Raw genomic sequence first — 19,990 nt, 5'->3', positions numbered from 1 at the left:
TCAGCATTAGCCCTGTCAATTGGCAAATCCACATGTGGAATTTCGACATGTAAAAGAGTGTTTCTTCATGAAGAAGTGAATTTCCACGTGAGAATTCCGCACTAAGCTTTTGCGCATCGACACAGCAAATTCTGTGAACGGATCTGCGCCAAAAACTTTGACAGTAAGCTGCGGATCCTGACACGTTTTTTAAAGGTGGAAATCGCCCAGGAAAATTCTGCGGCAATTTGCCAGGTGAACACACCCTCGCAGCGGAAAAATTCTGTTGTGAATACGATTCATGTGTGGATTTCACAGCAGATTTTGTTGAGGATTTTTGGTACAGCAGATTTTTCTTGCTGTGTCTGAAAATAGTCTTAAGGAGAATGTCAGCTACTTTGAACCCTATAAACTAAGCTTATGGGCTCAAAGCAGCTGACAGGTTGAGTCCAGAAATGAAAGCTTACCTGCTTCGCCGTTCCCTAACTTCCAGCTGTCAAACCTGCTGCTGCAATGCAATGGCTGTGATTTGTTCATCAAGCGCTGGCTCTGATTGGCTGAGCCGTGGGGCTCGGGAACCAATCACATCCAACGCTCTCTGGAGACGGGGATTTTGAACCTCCAATCCAGGAAGCGCTGACAGAAGACTTCAAACAAGTGCCGGGGACTTGCGGGAAGAAGTGTGATGGACCTGACAGCTGTGATGTATTTATTTACTTTTTTAATGCTGCTAGGGCTTATTTTAGGGACAAACAGTAGGACTTTCTATGGTAAACGTTCCATCGCACCACACGAAAAATGAGTTTTCATGTGATGCAACAGAAAGGAAGACTCCATAGGGAAACATGGACTACAAAACCTCGAAAATCACGGCAATATTTGGCAACCCGCAATTTTTTTTCTCTTGCAATGTAGCAGCCTACAAAACATTGCTAATTTGAAGGAACCCATTGGAAAACACGGGCTTCACATACATGAGATCTGTAGCACTGTAGCATCATGAGAAAAGACGCACAATTTTGTCACCCATGTGAAACCGGCCTTGAGGAAAGTATTAGGGTTTTTTTGAACACCTATAGTTGCCCTTGACATTGATGTATAAACTGGTTAATTTTTTGGACACTTCCATCTGCATTGGAGAAATCCCGTAAGTTCACTGCCTATTATTGACATGTGTTTTTCAGTTTGTTCCTGATGAACCTTGGCAGGTCACAATCAGGGAGAAACATGTGTCACCTGAGGAAGCAACGTGACATTGTGAAATGTCAAGCTTATTTTCAGTATCGTTTGATATTTATGAGAATGACAATAAAATAAGTTTATCTCCTGATCTGTGGAACATCTCCTTCAGAGGCGATGACCCCAGGACACCCACCACTCTGATGAGCTGTTTTCCTAGGTAGATCATATAAGGGGCAGTAAATACGTCTTTCGGTTTTCGGCCTCCTGGCACACAACCATATTTGCGACTGTTTATTAATGTACGGACAGCACATGGCCACATTATAGCCTATAAGAAGATGCACATAGATGCTTTTTCACACAGGTCTATGGTCCGCATGAAAAACACTCATGGCATGCCCTATTCTTGTCCGTTCACAGATGGTAGGAGGACAATCCAATGCAGGTCATTGTGCTGTATCCATTTAAGTTGGATAGCACAGAAGACTGGTGTCCATGATCAATGGAAGGGTACTGGTGTATCTTGTCTACACCGGAAGTGATGGGTGTAGACAAGGGTTAGGCTGCGTGACAGCCAGGTGATGCCCCCAGTTGCTGATTGGCTGCAGGACCCCACCGGCACTCTCCGTTGTCCCCTTTCCCTGGGCTTGGCTGCCGTCACGGATGCTGTCATCCCGATTCTCCTCTATTATGTTATCCGCCTGCTGGCGCCCCCGCAGCTGTGATAGCTGGCATCCGTGATGTGAGTGTGGGTGGCGGCAGCCTTCCTGCCTCACGACCCTGCAGGTATAATTGCCACCACCACTGCTATGCCTATCTCCGGCTGCACTGTAGCTGCTCCGCCACCCATCATTCTACTGGCCATGCTTTGCCTCTCCTTGGCAGCAGTGTATTCAATCTGGCTGCAGCATGCCGCAGCTTCGCCGTCTTCTCTCGCTGTGCCAAGTGTGGACTCCGGCGGTATTCTGTCTCCTGCTGCCGCATCGCGTACTTCTCCTCCACAGCTCCTTTAAGTCTGTAGGCCAGTCACCCTCCTGCGGCCAAACAATATCCCCTAACTCCAACCCTAACCCGCTTCGCCATCCGCTCCTGTCCTAAAGCCAGTTTCCCCTCAGAAGCTGTGATAGCTCCTTCTTCTGTCACAGTGCTGAAGGGTACGCGTGCCAGCCAATCCTCATGTGGGGGTGAGAGCAGGGCTTTCCCTCTCAGTGATGCTTGTCTCCATCCATCCCTTCCGGTGGAGACAAGATACACCAGTACCCAATGGGAGTTGTGTTGGAGATTCTTGGGCTCAAGTCATACTCACGACTAATGTGCTAGAGGGCTTTGCCTAAACAAGGAATAACAAGTTTAAATGCTTTTACATATGTTGCCATTGGAATTTTTCTATATTATAAGCTTCCTGACCTAGTTAGAAGTGTCATGCCTGATTTGATTCATCATTGCTATGGCTCACTGCCCTTGTGGTAATATTACCCTGTGCCCATGCTATTTAGCTATAACCTACTGTTAACTTAGTACTACCTGGACTGTTTAACAGATATAACATAGGGCTGAAAGCTGGCAGACCCCTTTATAGTCAATGGAGTCCACCTGCTGCTGTTCGTTTCCGTCTAGAGACAGAGCTGTTCAGCCCCGGGGATTCAACTTTCATGCTCCCCAAATGGAGTATGAAAGTGGAATCCCTAGCGCAGATGTGAAACTCTTGGTAAATCTCCCCAGTATATAGTTTTTACCTCCAGTGTCCCTTTAAGGGCTCCTTCACATGGGCATATTTGTGCCCGTATTTCCACCTGCAAAATTTCCGTGCGCAATACACAGAGAATAGAACCCATTGATTTCAATAGGTTCATTGGCATTCCCTTTCTTTGTGAGCACATTTCTCCCTCATGCGAAAAATAGCATCTGCTGTATTTTTGTGCGAATTTGCACACCAATGGTCCCCATAGAAGTCTATGGGAGGTGCGCAAATGCACATGCAATGTTGGCACAGATGCACAATAAGCAGCGCAATTCCATGAAACAAGAACACATTTGAAACTCGTTAGGCTAAATAGTCATTTAAACTGGAGTGTGTTTGTCTTCCAACTGCAGATGAACATGCCCTGGGTGCACAAAAAGTACAGCAAAATACACCGATATGCGCGCAAAAAGCCTCGTACATAGCGCAAATACATTGCACTGTGGCATGCACAAAAGTGCCTAAGTCCATCTGAAGGATCCCTAAGAGGCAATACACTTGGGCGTATATTCAGGCCCTGTATTCCACAGACAGCACATGGCGGTATAGTTCACTGGGACCGATGGTTGATGTTAGAAAACTCACCATATGTCCTATTCTTGTCCATTTTCATGGGACGTACAATGCGCCTGGTCCATGCGGATACGCCGGCATGTGAACAGGTTACCATGTGCTGTCTGATGTAAGTTGGGCCAAAGTTCCTTAGGTCCAACTTGCATACTGCTATGTGAATCCGGCCATGACAGATAACCCCTGCAAGATACAATCATGTGATAGAAATTTAGCTTAAATTGTGTCCAGAATTATTAAATTAGTTACCTTTATTTTATATTGTAATGAGTAAGCGCACATTACTACATAATCACAGACTCTCACGCTTTCACTTCAGTAATCAGTAACTGGAATTCTCTGAAACATCCAAGGCATTTAATAGACCAAAGAGTAACCAGAACTTTAAGTAAAGACTAATCAGTAACCAGTATTTACCAAATAAACCCAGACAACGCCCCCATCAAAACAGCCAATCAGAGCCCTGGGCACGACGGCCCTCATATGACATCACCTTCCTTTATAAGAACCTCCCTCCTGATGACATCAGGACAATATTTCTTCTTTCTTAAAGTTTATAATCTGCAGTTTGAAAAGACCTGAGCAACATTTTATTGTGGATTGAGACAGCTCCGGGATAAGCGATGGCTCCAATCTTAGCAGATAACAGCAGCTCAAATTTGCCTGAAAGGGACAATTATGTAAAGTAAGTGCATGATGTGGAAGAGTGGGTAATAGAGAATAAAAGCTAAATGTGCTATAAAAGCCGGGAAATTATGTCTGCCCTTAGTCCCGCTGTCAGTGCTACTGTCTTTCCCTGATCTGTCCTGATATGTAGATAGAAATGGGGACTGTCAACAAGAGAGAAAAGTTTGCTGAAGGGGCGAGAAGTCACACTAGGCAACCGCATCCTAAAGGGAAAGCTGAGAGTTTGTATTAGTTTTTGGCAATCGTGTTGTTTTTTTCTTTTTTTTAATAGGAGAAATGAGAGGTTTTTTTCTCCAAAAATGACATATCTGTCTCTTTTCCCGATGCAGTACATGTAGATGAATGTGCCTTGGGCTAAATACTATACCAGTCACGTTCAGCACGGCTGTTAGGGCCCCTTCACATGAGTGTAAAAATATTTGCATACATTCTTGTGCTGTTTTTTTTTTGCGGAATGAAGTTGTGTATTTATGTGGTTTCTTTACTGTACTTTTTGCATGCGCAGGTTGTGCACTTCTGCGCACTCATAAAAATATGCACCCATGCTTCCAACCATTGAAATAGCCAAATTCTTTAATGAGTGCCAGACGTATCCTTTTTCTGCGCAAATGCGCAGGAAAATAGAGCAGTCTCTTTTTTGCACTGCGCAATATGCAGTGAATAGAACACATTGACTTCAATGGATTCATTCACATGTGTGCATTTCAGTTGCGCAAAAAAAGGCAGCATGCTCTATTTTCCTGAAGTAAATGGAGAGGCACAAATGCACACAAAATACATTAGGAGATACAGGAAACACCGTGTAATTGCACAGGAAGAAAAAACACATCTGGAACTCATTAGACTAATTGGCCAATTCAATTGGTGAGTATTTTTTTGCCGCGCAAAAATGCACATGCTTTGCGCATGGAGAAAGTACAGCAAAGATGCTGATGCGCAAGCAAAAAAATCATTGTTCGTTCCGCAAAAATTCTGCGCTCATGCATGCGCAAAACATCACTTGGAATCGGGTTCTGTGCCCAGACTCTAGTGCTGCAAGACAACAGTACCTGTGTTCAAATCCCACCAAAGACAACATCTGCGTGCAGTTTGCATGTTCTCCCTGTGCTTGTGTGGGTTTACTTGAGGTTCCCCGGTTTCATCCCACCCTCCAAAAACATACAGATAGGTGAATATAGATTGTGAGCCCCGATGGGGACAAGACTGGTTCCAAGTGATGTAATATGCATGCGCCATACAAATGAAGGCGATGATTGCTAATAGTATTATCATTATTAGGACCATACTGATTAACCCAAAGAATTCTGTGGGCTCCGCGCTGCGCATCCAAACCATACAAGTCTGTAACACAATCATGCGCACGAGCCACTTGGCCCAGTTCACACTTGGTGCTATTATGCAGTTTTTACATACAAATTTTCATATTTTTAGCCAAAACTGGGAACTGATCAATACTGAGGTACTGTAAGTCTATTAGAATATTTTTTTACCATTAGGGTATACCATTAGCTCCGCAGGGTGCATTACCTGTCACTACTATAAGGGGGCACCACTGGTCTATAAGGACCTGGGTACCTGGAGCTTTCTACATGAAGATATTAAAGGAATGCTTTACAAGATGCGGTTACATTCACTAGTTTATTGATTGGAAAGTGTAATTCTGCAGCTGTCTGCAGTGTTATTTGAGCACTGTATGATTGTATTTCTTGGCACTATAAGGTAAACCACAAGGAGGCGTCAGTAGAAAAGTCAGCTCTGTTTTTTATTTTTGTATGTTTACTCAAAATACTTGTTTTCAATCCAAAAAAAACTACTTTGGCTTCACATACAATGTAAATGCTGCGGAATGTATGCAGCAGATATTCTGCGGAAATTCCGCATTTTTAGTACAAGCCATACTGAAGAGGCGTCCAAAATCTCCTTCACATCTCCTTGAGAAATGCTGCAGATCACACAATGCCTATTTATGCTTCAGATCTCCTTGAAATGCAAGGGTTAAAATCCACAGCAGATCCACTACAAAAATCTGCATCGTTTTGGCACAGATTTGGCCACTGTGGTTTTCCAAGTTATTTGCTGCAGGTTTTCTTTTGCGGAATGCCCACGGCGAATATGTCATCTGCAAAGGAGGTGTTTAACTTTAAGAAAACCCCTTTATGAGGACTACAGAAGTGTATTTTCCCTATTAGCACTCTGCCAAGGAGATGGGGGTTTTGTCCTGCTCCACCCTAAATTATGTGTGCCGTAAGTCACATTGCGTAAGGGGATAAGGCTGCATTCCCACGAACGTATATCGGCTCGGTTTTCACGCCGAGCCAATATACGTCGTCCTCATCTGCAGGGGGGGAGGATGGAAGAGCCAGGAGCAGGAACTGAGCTCCTGCCCCCTCTCTGCCTCCTCTCCGCCCCTCTGCACTACTTGCAATGGGGGGAGGCAGATCGGGGGCGGGGCTAATTCTCGGAACTTCGCCCCGTCCCGGCTCCTTTCATTGCAAATAGTGCAGAGGGGCGGAAAGGAGGCAGAGAGGGGGCGGGAGCTCAGTTCCTGCTCCTGGCTCTTCCATCCTCCCCCCCCCCCCTGCACATGAGGACGACGTATATCGGCTCGGCGTGAAAACCGAGCCGATATACGTTCATGGGAATGCAACCCACGAGAAGTTGGGGGGGCCCCCAAGATGAACTTTTGCATCTGGATGCATGAGCCTTTAACTACGCCCCTGCGTTAGACTAATGAGGGCGGGGGCAAGATACTGACGTTGGCATTTGATTTTAGAATATAGTTTATAGGTCTATATAGGGGAATGGTGTTTTATAGAAAGCAGTGATTGCCCGTGACATTTCTTTCTCCTCCTCAGTAATGGATTTGGATATGTGAAAAATCCGCATCTGGACCAGTTATCAGAGGACATCCTCTACCATTTTGACCTAGGAACGCGAACACATGACCTACCCTCTATGTTTGGGGATGTGAAGGTAATTACTATGTCATTGTACATATAATAATTGGGAGCTGAAGTTATAGGGATGTTGTACTTTTCTTTTGCATGATAACAAGCACAAAAACCTATGCTGGTTTGTAGTTGTTCCAGTGCTAACCCTGAGCTGAGATCTTGGGGGTCATGTGCCAAAAAGGGCTATCTATGCCAGCTATGAACTGGTGTAGAAATCCGCTATAACTTGTGCTACTTTGTGGTGTTATAGTGATTTTTTTTTTTTTTGGGGGGGGGGGGGGGCTTTGGACAGCCCTTCCCCCTCTGCTAAGCTATTCTTTTTTTTCAAAGTGGCGAGAGCAGTGGAAATGGGCTAAAAAGTCAGATATTTTGCAGAAGTACATTTGCACAAAAATATGTGACTTTTTTTTAACTCCACAATAGCACAGCATAGCTCTTCATAAGTTCTCCCATAGTGTTTGTCTGCCTCTGACACTAGGGGGTGCTCATTTATGCATACAGACTTATACAGCTTCGATTGAGTTGACTAATGCTAGTTGTATGCATCCATATGCAGTTCGTTCAAACTGCAGGCAGACAGATTTTTATCATTTAAAGGGGTTTTTGAGAGCAAATGCTAATCATGACCTTTTCTCAGGATAGGTCATCAACGGTTAACCTTTTCCAATCCAATTCGTATCCTGGTTTTCCTAGGGGGCTCACTCTTTTTCTGCGGTTATACAACGGCGCTATATGCTGGCTAAAGCTAGTACTGCATGAGGTGACACGTTGGATAGGCTCCAACAGCAGAGAGGCTGGCAATATACAGTAAGAGAACCCCAACGGACCTCTTCCAACATCAGAGCTGAACGGCCTTAAATCATAATGTCTTCAGACGTCAGACAGTGGATTGGAAAGGGTTAATTGCCAGAGACCCACCATTTGGGATCCCCAGTGGTCAACTGATTGTCCGGCTCCATGTCAGTGCAGCATGTCCGGACATCATGATCGGTGTCGGAGGCAAAAGCGTCATAAAGGGCTTCACTCCCATTAAAATCAATGGGACTGAAGCCTTCAATCACTCTTTTAGCACTTCTGCCTCCAACATCGGGGCTGGACATGGATGTCTAATATGAGGCAACGTTCCCATTGATTTCAGTGGGGGTGAAGCCCTCTGCGATACTTCTACCTCCGAGCCTGATGGCTTCTCTGCAATGATAGCGAGTAGTGGGTCCTGGCGATTAACTTGATTACCTATCCTGAGGTCATCAATAGAATTTGCCTGGAAAACCCCTTTAACTGTATGATTGGGTATAAGGAAGCAGTGGAGATTTAAGTGTAAAGATGCAGTTTTGACCCCCTTTAAAATACATTATGGAATGACATTACAAGAAAAATGTGCATTTGGAGAAACTCCTAGTAGAAAAGGGGGGGATGCAAATCTATATTATGCTAAAGAGCCCTTTTTGTATACTGACATGATTTGTACCAGCAGGCACTTCCAGATAAGTCGAATGTATAGAATCGTTGCACTCCTAAGAATTACTTGTGTGATTCAACATTGTGCAGTCACTTGGCGCTTCCATATATATTCCTGCATTTTTCATATATTGTTGCGGAGGATTATTCTCGAGAGCAGGCGTGGGCAGCAGTCATTTATTATGTTTCTGTACTCCAGCAGTGGGAAGTCATTGCTCAGCATTTTATTTCGGAGGACTGGACTTGTAACCCTAATGCTCACAACTTGCATTATTACAGTAAAACTATGACCAGAGCAGCGTGGCGCCGACATTTACAACACCCATAGATCATACATTGGTTTATTCCCACATCAGCACAGGCTGAATATTCATAACACTGTGTAGTAATGGAAAAAGTCAGCAACCTGAGGGTTTGTAAAGAAGACACGACTTATTATTTTTAGTCTGGGCACAGGCTTCTCTATAGGCAAACCTGCAATTAACTGTTCTAGAAAACTTTACCTTAACCCTTTCCAATCCACTATCTGACATCTTCCTACATTCTGATTGAAGCTTGTACAGCTCCAGTGTCAGAAGACATCCAGTAGGGTATTCTTATCGTCTATTGCCAGCCACTGCGGAGCCCCTCCGGTGCACACACTGGCTTTAGCCAACAAATGGCACCATTGTATAACAGCAAAAAGAGAAAGTCTTTTAGGAATCCCTAAATCCAAAATTGGATTGGAAAGGGTTAAAGGGAGCCTGTCATCAACATTAAGCCCTATAAACTATATTATGGGGCTCAGAGGTGTGGGAATGGGGAGTCCGGGGAGCTTTGTTTCATACACAATGGGTGTCCCGTCCCAGCGATGAGTGGTGCACACATACAGCATGACTCTTTTCAGATAGCCCTGCATGCTCACTCTCTGATAGAGATGAATGGGAGAGCTGTCTAAAAAGAGTCACTCTGTGTGTACATGCCAAGTCCACAGAGATGCAGCGCAGGAACAGAGCAACTAGTGAATATAAAACACAGCTCCCTTCTGTTCCCTCAACTTTGAGCCCCATAATGTCATTTATGGGGTTCAAAGGTGATGGCAGGTTCTCTTTAATAGAGAGGTCATCTGAGCTGCGGGCAGTAGGAAAGTGTCCATCATGACCTGGACATAGGCTTCCCTTCTGCTCCATATACATGACAGGGCACAGATATGAACCCCACCTTAGCGTGTCATTGGAGCAGATTACTTTGCACTTGAATGATGACTTCTGATACCTAAGTCAAGTCGGTAAATATCTCATCTGACTCAGAGCAATCTATGGAAAGAGAAGTTGGATTTGAACCTGCCATTCATCAGTTCCAGTAGGTCTTGGTTTACTGGAAGTTTGCTTTATACTGGGATTGCCAAAAGGATTTGCATTGTTTCCAAAAACGGTGCTATACTTGTTCATGGGATTTGTTTGGTATCACAAAACAGCCATATAAAAGTGAAATTGGCTGAGCTGCAATACCAGACACAGCCAGTGGATGAGGGGGCGCTGTTTTCAAAACTCAGACCCTTTTTTATTAATCTCATATAATCACTTTGATTGCTAGTATAGCTTGGCTCTCGTTATTTCTGTGAGGGATTAAAATTCTCATTGGTTGCTATTAGAATCCAATAGGACTTCAGAATACAGACTGCCATAAATGCAGAGGGAGCACTTCTGATGTACACGCAGTAGGATCACCAATACCATGCAGGAGATAAGCCCGCAATAACTACTACCCCTTTTTTTTTATTTTCTTGCAGTTTGTCTGCGTTGGCGGAAGTCCAAACAGAATGAGGGATTTTGCAATATTCATATACCAGGAGTTGGGTCTGGACGGAGATGGAAGCGACATAACTGATATTTGTGCTGGCACAGACAGATACAGCATGTATAAAGCCGGGCCCGTGCTGTCTATTAGTGTGAGTATCAATTTTATTGAAAAATGGAAGAAAACAAACTGTGCAGACACAATCAATACTTGCGAGGTTAAAGCAACTTTCTTTTCCTATTTTTTTGCTGAAATAATTGAAGAATCCTCCCTCCAAAGTCCCTATTGCTGCAGGAAGCCTCTGAAATATAACCTTTATTAATGTTGATAAACCAACTCTGAGCTGATACAAAATAACTTCTTATTACCAAATATATCCCCAAAACAACCATTGCTTTTATTTTACAGATTAGCAGATTGGTATCAGGTCATAAATTGCATCTTTCAGAGTAGAAGGAACTTCACTATTATGTAGAGATGAGCGAGCATACTCGTTAAGGACAAATACTGAAGCGAGTATCGTCCTTTTCGAGTATCTGCCTGCTCGTCCGCAAAGATTTCTCTCTCTCCCTCCCCCTCCCCCCCCCCCCCCCCCCCGCTCCCCCCTACTCACTCCTGCAACCCACTGCTCACCCCCGCCGGCACTTGAATCTTTGTGGATGAGCTGGCAGATACTCGAAAAGGACTATACTCGCTCGAGTATTTGTCCTTAACAAGTATGCTTGCTCATCTCTACTATTATGTAATATGCAGCCAAAACTACTTTACATGAGACTAAGAAGTCCAGACCACCTCCCACAGCGCCCTCTAGTGGTCTGTTTTATTTTTAAATTCTGACCCTCCTTTTATGGGATCTTGTATACTGTATTTCACTAGGGTCAAGTCCACACCTGAAGTATCTTATCACAGCGGCAAATGTTACATTGATTAATAGAATATTTAAAGAGTACCTGCACTTTCACACTATAACGCCCGTGCTCTGTTGTCCGTTTCCGACTCCTTCCAGCAGTTGAAGATGGCCCCATATGGTGCTATTTACATGTGGCTACTACAGACTAATTGTGATGTGCAACCTGCTGATGGAGTCTTGGGCCACATTTAAAGTGCACATCACTCCCAATATTTGTATCCACATTTGTGGGGCACTTTTAAGCCCAACCAACAAATGACCATAAAAGCTCCCAGAAATGCCCACTTTCATATAAAAGTCCTGTCAATTTTATGTCTTGTTTCACACCATAATCTTATGAAAATCAGGATAGTGAGAGGTATGGGCCCACCTAATATGTTGCTTCGGCCATTATTGGTCTGTATAGTGTCGTGTTGTCCTATATGTAGGCATATAGTCCATATAGAGGAGTGTGTAAGGATTTGTAGGTCTCTCAGTTTACATGGAGTGTGTACAGTATATATAATTTATATGCAGGCATACCATATAGAGGTGTTAGAGTTCCTAACATGAAGATTTCTATATTTGCAGCATGGAATGGGAATCCCTTCTATCTCCATAATGTTGCATGAGCTCATCAAGCTTCTTCACCATGCCAAATGCAAAGATGTGACAATTATCCGCATTGGGACATCAGGGGGAATCGGTAAGACTCTCTGCTCTCTGTCATTTGTATGACCCACAAATACAGTACTGTGCAAAAGTTTTAGGCAGGTGTGGAAAAATGCTGCAAAGTAAAAATGCTTTCAAAAATAGATTTTTGTTAGTAAATTTTTTTTGTCAATTTACAAAATGCAAAGTGACTGAACAAAAGCGTAATGTAAATCATATCAATATTGGTGTTACTGCCCTTTACCTTAAACAGCATCACTATTTCTAGAGATTTTGTAGGATTATAGTCTGGTGTATGATTAACTAATTATACCAAATGGTGGCTAGTGATCATCATTTTCATATGTAAGTTGAAACGCAGTCATTAACAAACAGAAACAGCTGTGTAAGAGGCTTACAAGTGGGTGAGGGACAGCCAAACCCTGCTACAAAGGTGAGGTTATGGAAGACAGTTTCCTGTCACAGGTCATACATCATGACAAGACTGAGCACAGCAACACGACACAAGGTAGTTATACTGCATCAGCAAGGTCTCTCAGGTAAAGATGTTATAGCAGACTGGGGTATCAAGATATGCTGTTCAAGCTTGTTTGAAGAAGCACAAAGAAATGGGCAATGTTGAGGACCGCAGATGCAGTGGTTGGCCAAGAAAACTTAGCACAGCAAATGAAAGTCACATCATGCCTTACTTTTGAAATTGAGAGACGTACAGTGGTGCCATCAGTTCAGAACTGACAGAAACCAGTGGGACCCAGGTACACCCAACTACTGTTCAGTGAAGTCTGGCAGAAGTGGTCTTCATGGAAGGATAACTCATCTATGCATGAAAACATAGGAACTGGGGTGGAGAAAAATGGCAGCGGGTGTTCTGGACTGATGAGTTAAAATGTGAAATATGGACAAGGGTAGCGCTGTGTTTGAAATAAAGCAGTCATGTTTTTCTAACCCTGCACAACCCCTTTAAGAACTATCTTCAATATAAAGAAGAACAAGGAGTCCTAGAAGTGATAATATGGCCCCACAGAGCCCTGATCTCATCATCACTAAATCAGTCTGAAATTACATGAAGAGGAAAAAAGGACTTCTGCAGACCAAGATCCGCAGAAAATCTGCTTAGTTTTCATGATGTTTCACTCCCCTTTAACAAAAGTAATGGCTATAACTTATTGCCAATTCATCATACATTTCCAGGAGCACAGAGTTGTAAGAAAAGATGTTCTGTAATTTTTATTTTATGAGAAATGCAGATATTTAGTAAAACAAACTTGTCAGGAGAGAGAACAGATTCCCTTTATATAAGTACAGTTGCCAATTCACAGGCTATGAAATATGTGGGCTGTTACTGCAGACGACCCTGATGATAACGAGGTGTTGTGACCTGACCTTCTACTATTGATCGCTATTATAATTAGTACAACCGCTTGCATATTATTTCTATATTTGTCTCTTGAGCAGCTAATTCCGTGAGGGTTTCTCTGGATTATGAGCATTTGTACATCGTTGGTAAATAATCCCTGTTACATCACTCATCAACCTCAGTCCTGTATTGATCCACCGTAATGTATGTATTGCAGGCGTTGACCCAGGGACGGTTGTGATCACGGATATTGCTGTGGATGCATTTTTCCGAGCACAGTACGAGCAGGTCATTTTAGATAAGGTGGTTATCAGGACCACTCAGCTGGACCAGAGACTTGCAGACAGTCTTCTTCACTGCAGCAAAGAGATCAATGATTTTCCCACGATTATTGGTCACACCATGTGTACCTATGACTTCTATGAAGGTAGGTGTTCAGAAAAATACATCATTTACTGTTGGTATTCACATGACAATAGTATTTTGTTAGTAAAGACATCATAGGCAGATGTCTTACCAACTGCGCCACTATGTCAGTCCATTCGCTGCTAGTTTAAAGGGGTTGTCCCACGAAATATAATTAGCCCCTATTTGAAGAATAAAGGGTAGCTATCTGATCAGTTGGGGCTCAACTACTGGAAATCTTGAATACAGGGGTCTTGAAAGTCCCTGAATGAATGGAACAGTTTTCACGCTTGCACACTGCTGTTCAAGTAATTTTAAAGGGACTGCCGGAGATATCAAGTTCCCATTGAAATTAATGGTGCAGCAATGCGCATGCATGACCACTGTTTCATTCATTCAGGGACTTTCAGGACCACTGTCCTTGTGATTATAGGAGATCCCTGCGCTCGGGACCCCAGACATCAAATAGTTATTCTTTATCCTCTATTTTCTGCAACAGGCCCTTTAAAGTAAATGTCCACCTTACAACACCATGTCTTTTTAAACTGCTGATAAATTTCTTAAAGGGGTATTCCAGTTGTAGCAAATTATCCTCTATCCATGGCTTGACATTGGGGATCCGGTCAGTTCCAAAATTAAAAGGTCGTACAAGTGCACTGCCACTCCATTCACTTCAATGAAACCATCAAAAGTTGCCAAGTTCAAGCGCTTGACAATCACCGAAGCTCTCATTGAAAAGAATGGTGTACTTGCATGACCTCCTCTCTGTACGTTTGGGGACCATTCTCAGAATTGGTGGGGGTCCCAGCAGTTGGACTCCCACCAGTCAGCTAGTGATCCTATATCCTGCTACAACTGGAATATCCCTTTAAACCTTATAGCATGGAAGATCTGTTTTCCTGTTACATTGCTCTGAATCCCCCTCTATAGGCATACAAATTTGTTGTACCTGTAGCTTCCACTAGAGGTAGCTTAGTGCATACTGTTAATACAGTGACTTCAGTCGGATTTATTAGGATGCCAAGTGAGGATTTACACAATTACGATTCTGTTATCTCCAATCATTCTGTTTGTTCGTGAGTCATATACAGTATACTATAGGGTAGGGGTGCACAATGTGCGGCCCAGGTGCCACATACTGCCCACAATACCATTCTGTGCGGCACCAATTATCTGAACACAGATTTATCTATGCGTGGCTACTAACATGTAATTCCCATGTCAAGGTGAAGAGGAGTGGCACAGAGCAGATAAGAAGAAACAGACAAGTACTAAGTGTGCATAGTGTAGCCATGTCTGGGTCCCCTGGGTATTAGGAGAATAAAGTCTCTTGATCCGTTTGGCACTCCAGAAATGAGTATATGAGTTAGAGGCATTGTCTATGCTATTGTAGTTAACAGCCTGGCATTTCATAAGCCCTATTACCTTGACATTCATCATTTACAATGTAGAGAGCCACATGCATTGTCTCCTGCTCTCTAGAGTGCTGATTGGAGGGGGGTGGGAGATAACCCCCATTCCCCCACCTAAGTGGAAGTCCTGGAAGTAGGACTTTAATTTATTATGGCCTATACTTAGGATATACCATACATGTCTCAGATGGTAACACCTTGCAGCGATTTGAAGTGGTTCAGTATGGCAGTGTGGCTCTCAGAGCAGAAAAAGTTGTGTACCCCTCCTATAGGGCCAAATTTGGGCAATCGCTTGTGATAAGACAATGGCCTAATGCCAAGAGCATCCTTAAAATTGTTATAATCTGGATAATAACACAACATAGATACTAAGGTTCCTAATCTCGACCGTAGTGCCAGCCAATATCTGTTCCTCATAATGTTTTGGTAATTAACGTTCCTGAATTAAAATCTCCGGGATAGATATCAGTCCATTTATTACTATTTAATGTGATGCCTCATAGTAGTAAAAATCAACTGCGCGCCAGAAAAGACTCATATGAAATAAAATAATTGTGCGTTTGTTTGTGAGTAATGAAATGCGGACCAGAGAGGTAAAAGTAATTTATTTCTAAGGTCAGGGGAGATTGGATGGTGCGCTCTGCTCATTTTCTAAAGAAGAAAAATGTGCGTATCTGCAGAAGGCCTACAGTGCGGGCGTCAGGAACATTGAGATGGAATCTTCGGTCTTCGCTGCCATGTGCCATTTATGTGGCCTGAAAGGTATTTTCTCTACAAACAAATGTATATGTTGAAATAGATGACACGGTGCTGTGTGTTTATGATCTACATTGTATTGCTGCATTCTGCTTGGAGATTGTGTTACTTTCCATTTTATAGAAATATAGTTGATATCATGAATTGGTTGAAACCTACAAACATTAAATATTATGTTGTACTGGAACATACAGATGGTTTAGGCCAGGTTCACATCTGCAGTGGAAACTCTGTTCTGAGGTTCTGTAGCAGATCCGGCACAAAATACCAGAAGAAATAACGCTGCATGCAGGGCTTTATCATACGGTAAAATGCCGAGCAGCTGAGCGAAAACCAAATGGTTCCCATTATAGTCAATGGGCTCCGTTGCGACAGCGATTTTCAGTTCCATCATAAGACGGACCCATTTGGCCAGGGAATTCCCCTTGCCTATTCCCCGAGCAGGAAAGCAGAACCCCCACCGCAGATATAAAAGTAGCCTAAGTTGAATGTGTCCTACAAAATGTTCTGTACAGCAAAGGGTATAGGGACACATGGGTAGCAGCCGAACACGGCCGAAATCCTTGTGGTAGCAGCCATGAATCCGTTGTTTTATTCCTTAAAGCCTTATTCACACAACCATATATACGCAGTGTGGCAAGGGGGGTTCCTTGCCTGCGGATCGCTGATTTCTCGGACCTGGAAATGGCGCACCTCACGTATAGATAACACTCAGCAGACATGGATTTTCTTTAGATAATGCACCCGCCCACTTTAGTTCACAGCACATCAAATCAAATGGATACAGCATACCACAGTCCATATAATCTCCATAAGCAACCCACCTGGGTGTGAGAGTTGAGGGTTGTCGTCCCTGTCCTACTCAAGGCCTCTGCTGGTCCAACCTGGACCTCAGCTTGCAGCCCTTTTAGCTCTGCTAAGCTGTCACTTCTTCTCACAGACCTCAGGCTCCTAGTTCCTGACATGGTTCCTTCACCGCCTCTCTGTGGTCCACATTGGACCTCTGGCGCTCTCAGCCAACTTCTCTCTCTTGAGTGTGACAGAATCTACTCCTTTTATGTTACCATAGCTACTGTTACACCCATGGGTAATAATAACCCTTTTAGACAGATTCAGGTTAAACAAGCAAAAGCAATAATCTGCACCCCAAGGCCCTCGACAGGCCACTACTGCTATTGCCTTACCACAGCAGCTATTCAGTGGCCATGTGAAGCATTGGATTCCAATCTATGTACATGTATCCATATTGTGTATTCATGTATCTTATAGCTTGATTTCCTTTGCAAAGTGCTCTAAAACAATCCTTGAGAAGAGACGTTCAGTACGTAAGCCATAGGAAGAATGTGAAAATATCTAGAAGCACCTCAAGGACGTCTGCTTAGAAGAATTCATTATTCTTCAGGAATGATGTCCTCTTAAAACATTATTAAATGACTTAAATTCCCCTCACCAGGGCGTACATGCACGCTCTCTGGGGCTAATGGCCACATGTTGAACAACAGTTAGGCTACTTTAACATGCGGCATAAAATATACTCTGTAAGGCTAACTGCACACAGGTGAGCCCAATATCACGCCGATATCTTGCTAGTCATTGTGACGTTTTACCTGCGGATGCAAGGCGATTTTCAGGCAAAAACGCCTCGCTTCTATGAAATTTCAATCCTCTCACGCGGGTTTCACACATGAGAGAGGATCGGAAGTGTTTCCCATTAATTGCAATGGGAAACCCTGCATCGCACTCGTACGCGCATTTAATGCATTTAAGGTCCCAATGGGCGATGTGTACCAAGGAACGCGAAAAAATAGGACATGTCATGATTTTTTTTCCCTAGTAGCATCGCTCAAGTGTATGACTGCATTCAAAAGAGTTCATATTTGCGCTGGTTTTGTGGGTCTCGCAACGCACAAAACTCGTTCGAGGTTAGCGCTGGTGTGAAAACAGTCTGAATCCTTACTAAATTTGCACTTGAATCTGCATAATATCTTGTTGCAGATATACCGGCATATTTTACTAAGGCTGGTTTCACACAGGCGATAAAATCGCGCGATGTGAGAGTTTGTAAAAATGCAGAATTAGGGCTTTTACCCACTAGCATTTTTTTTCACTGTGATTTTGCTGTGTTTCTTTTCCAAATGTCAATGGGACTTTCTTGCAACAGGATTCTTGCAGCAGGATCCAGCCCGTGCCCCGGCAGTGGCTGCTGCGGCTCAACTGCTCCCGGCATGTCCCCTCTCTGCTATGTGCCGGCTGCCGCCCAGCCGGCACATGCGCAGAGCGGATCTAGCCGTCGCTAGTGTCGTTTCTGTGCGGGCCCGCACAGAAATAGAATATGCCGCGATTTCTTTTACGCGTGTGTTTTCACGCGAACAAATCGCGGCTGCATGCATAGGATAACATTATCTAATGCAATCCTATGGTAGTGGGCACGGGCGGAAATTCTGTGGGAAATCCTGCTGCGAAATTTCCGCCCGTCTGCAGGAGGCCTATCTCATTTTAATTTTGGTAAACCCCTTTAAATATTACAGATTCTTTTTCTAATGAAGTTATTTTAAAGGGGTTGCCCTCTTTGCACAATCTCTTTGATTGAAGGGTTCATTAGAAATTACCTGATGACAGGATGTCTCATTGCTGGGACCACCAACATCAGCTGGAATCTGTGGGTAATCTGGCAGCAAGTTGCTTTCCTTTTCCTGCAGCACCTCCGCAGGGGAGAAAAAATATTACATGGTTTATATTGAAATCAGTGGTCTGTGTAATGCAGGGACATGCCGAGTCAATGCTCCTCGTTTCCTCAACAAGGTTGTGTTTGCAAGCTCTGCTATTCCTATTACCACACCAGCAGGCATCTTTGCTGTTAGATTTCAGTGAGATATTATGTTGTAGATGTCTTTGGCTAGTAAACAGCATCAACAATATTATCGCCTTTCTTCTCTTTTAGCTGCCGTTGTCTGCGTGACTCTTCTTGACAGGTTAGAGGGAGATCAGATCACGCACAGTCACAGCGTCCTCACAGAGTTCCAGAAGCGACCGCAGAAACTCATTTCCAATTTCATCAGGAAGCAGCTGCATATGTGCCCATAGATTCAAGTTGGTGCTGGACAATGCTGCTATGTATATAAACTCTGTACTGTGGGCTGTATCCTATATACACATACAGGAATATCAGGTTATTGTACATAACAGGCCGTAGAACCACAACATCTAAAGTACTATAGATATTATGTACTGTTTACACAGATTCCACAATTTATGTGCTCAAAAACTTTGCAAGGTGGATGGAGATCTTGGGGGAGTCTTTACATTCAAGGAATTGTTTGCATTTTACAGTCTTATTTTGTAATCAACTTAGATCACAAGTTATCCCTCTCCTGTGACCCACAATGATCAACTGTAATCTGAAAGGAAACTCGGCAATAAGTGTTCAATTTCTCTGCAGCGCCGCCACAGGACAAGTAAAGTATTACAGAGAGCTCATTTACATCCATTGGTGGTTCATTTAAAGCAACCCTCTGATCCTGGATAAACAAAGATGGCCACACCCCTTCTTTGACTACATGAGGCATACTGTGTATTAGCAGCCATTGGTAGTCTTAGATACGTGAGTCAAGAGGGGTGTCGTCTCTCCTTAAGGAGAGAACCCAAAAAGTGTGTGGAGACACGTAGGGGGTGAGTGGGTCAGGGAGGGGGCGGGGCACCATTTTTATGCAGGCTGAAACTCGGCGGTAAACAGACAAATAGGACACGATGGCTTTGCATTTACAAGTAACAATTATTGCGCAAATTTGTTTGTTTGAACGAATTTTAAGTGATAATCATTGCTTGTAAATGAGCCTTTAGAAAATGGGCAGATGTAAGTAGTTTGTTTGCAGGCTGTAACCATGGAGACATATAAGCCTGCATAGGAGCTGTGTACGTAAACTGGCAGATTTGCATACTTTTCATTTCTTGGGTTTTTTTTAGATGCGTTGGAGCAATACATGATTGCAAAAGTATATAAACCCCTTAGATCTGGGCGATAAAATGTACTTTGCTTCCATACGTAAAAAAACATCTTAAATATAGTTAGGGTCAAGGGCCAGTGAATAAAAAAATTAGATCCAAAAGTCTATTTTCCCCTCCAGGTTACTTGGCAGCACAGGAAGTTTATAA

The 19,990-nt window shown here is 43.4% G+C and overlaps 1 protein-coding gene across 1 annotated transcript; it reads left to right on the top strand.

Annotated features, from left to right (window-relative positions):
- Window positions 1-4,018: 4,018 nt before the first annotated feature.
- UPP2 (uridine phosphorylase 2) lies at window positions 4,019-19,500 on the top strand. Its single transcript, XM_066577421.1, has 7 exons — window positions 4,019-4,157; window positions 7,015-7,132; window positions 10,340-10,498; window positions 11,828-11,942; window positions 13,483-13,692; window positions 15,698-15,844; window positions 18,780-19,500. Exons 1-7 carry the CDS (start codon window positions 4,096-4,098, stop codon window positions 18,920-18,922), a joined length of 954 nt encoding a protein of 317 aa, XP_066433518.1. The 5' UTR covers window positions 4,019-4,095; the 3' UTR covers window positions 18,923-19,500.
- The last annotated feature ends 490 nt before the right edge of the window (window positions 19,501-19,990 follow it).

This window comes from Eleutherodactylus coqui, chromosome 8 (genome assembly GCF_035609145.1).
Source record: "Eleutherodactylus coqui strain aEleCoq1 chromosome 8, aEleCoq1.hap1, whole genome shotgun sequence".
Taxonomy (NCBI): Eukaryota; Metazoa; Chordata; class Amphibia; order Anura; family Eleutherodactylidae; genus Eleutherodactylus; species Eleutherodactylus coqui.
The sequence above is the reverse complement of the archived record's forward strand: the minus strand, read 5'-3'. Positions and strand labels throughout refer to the sequence as shown.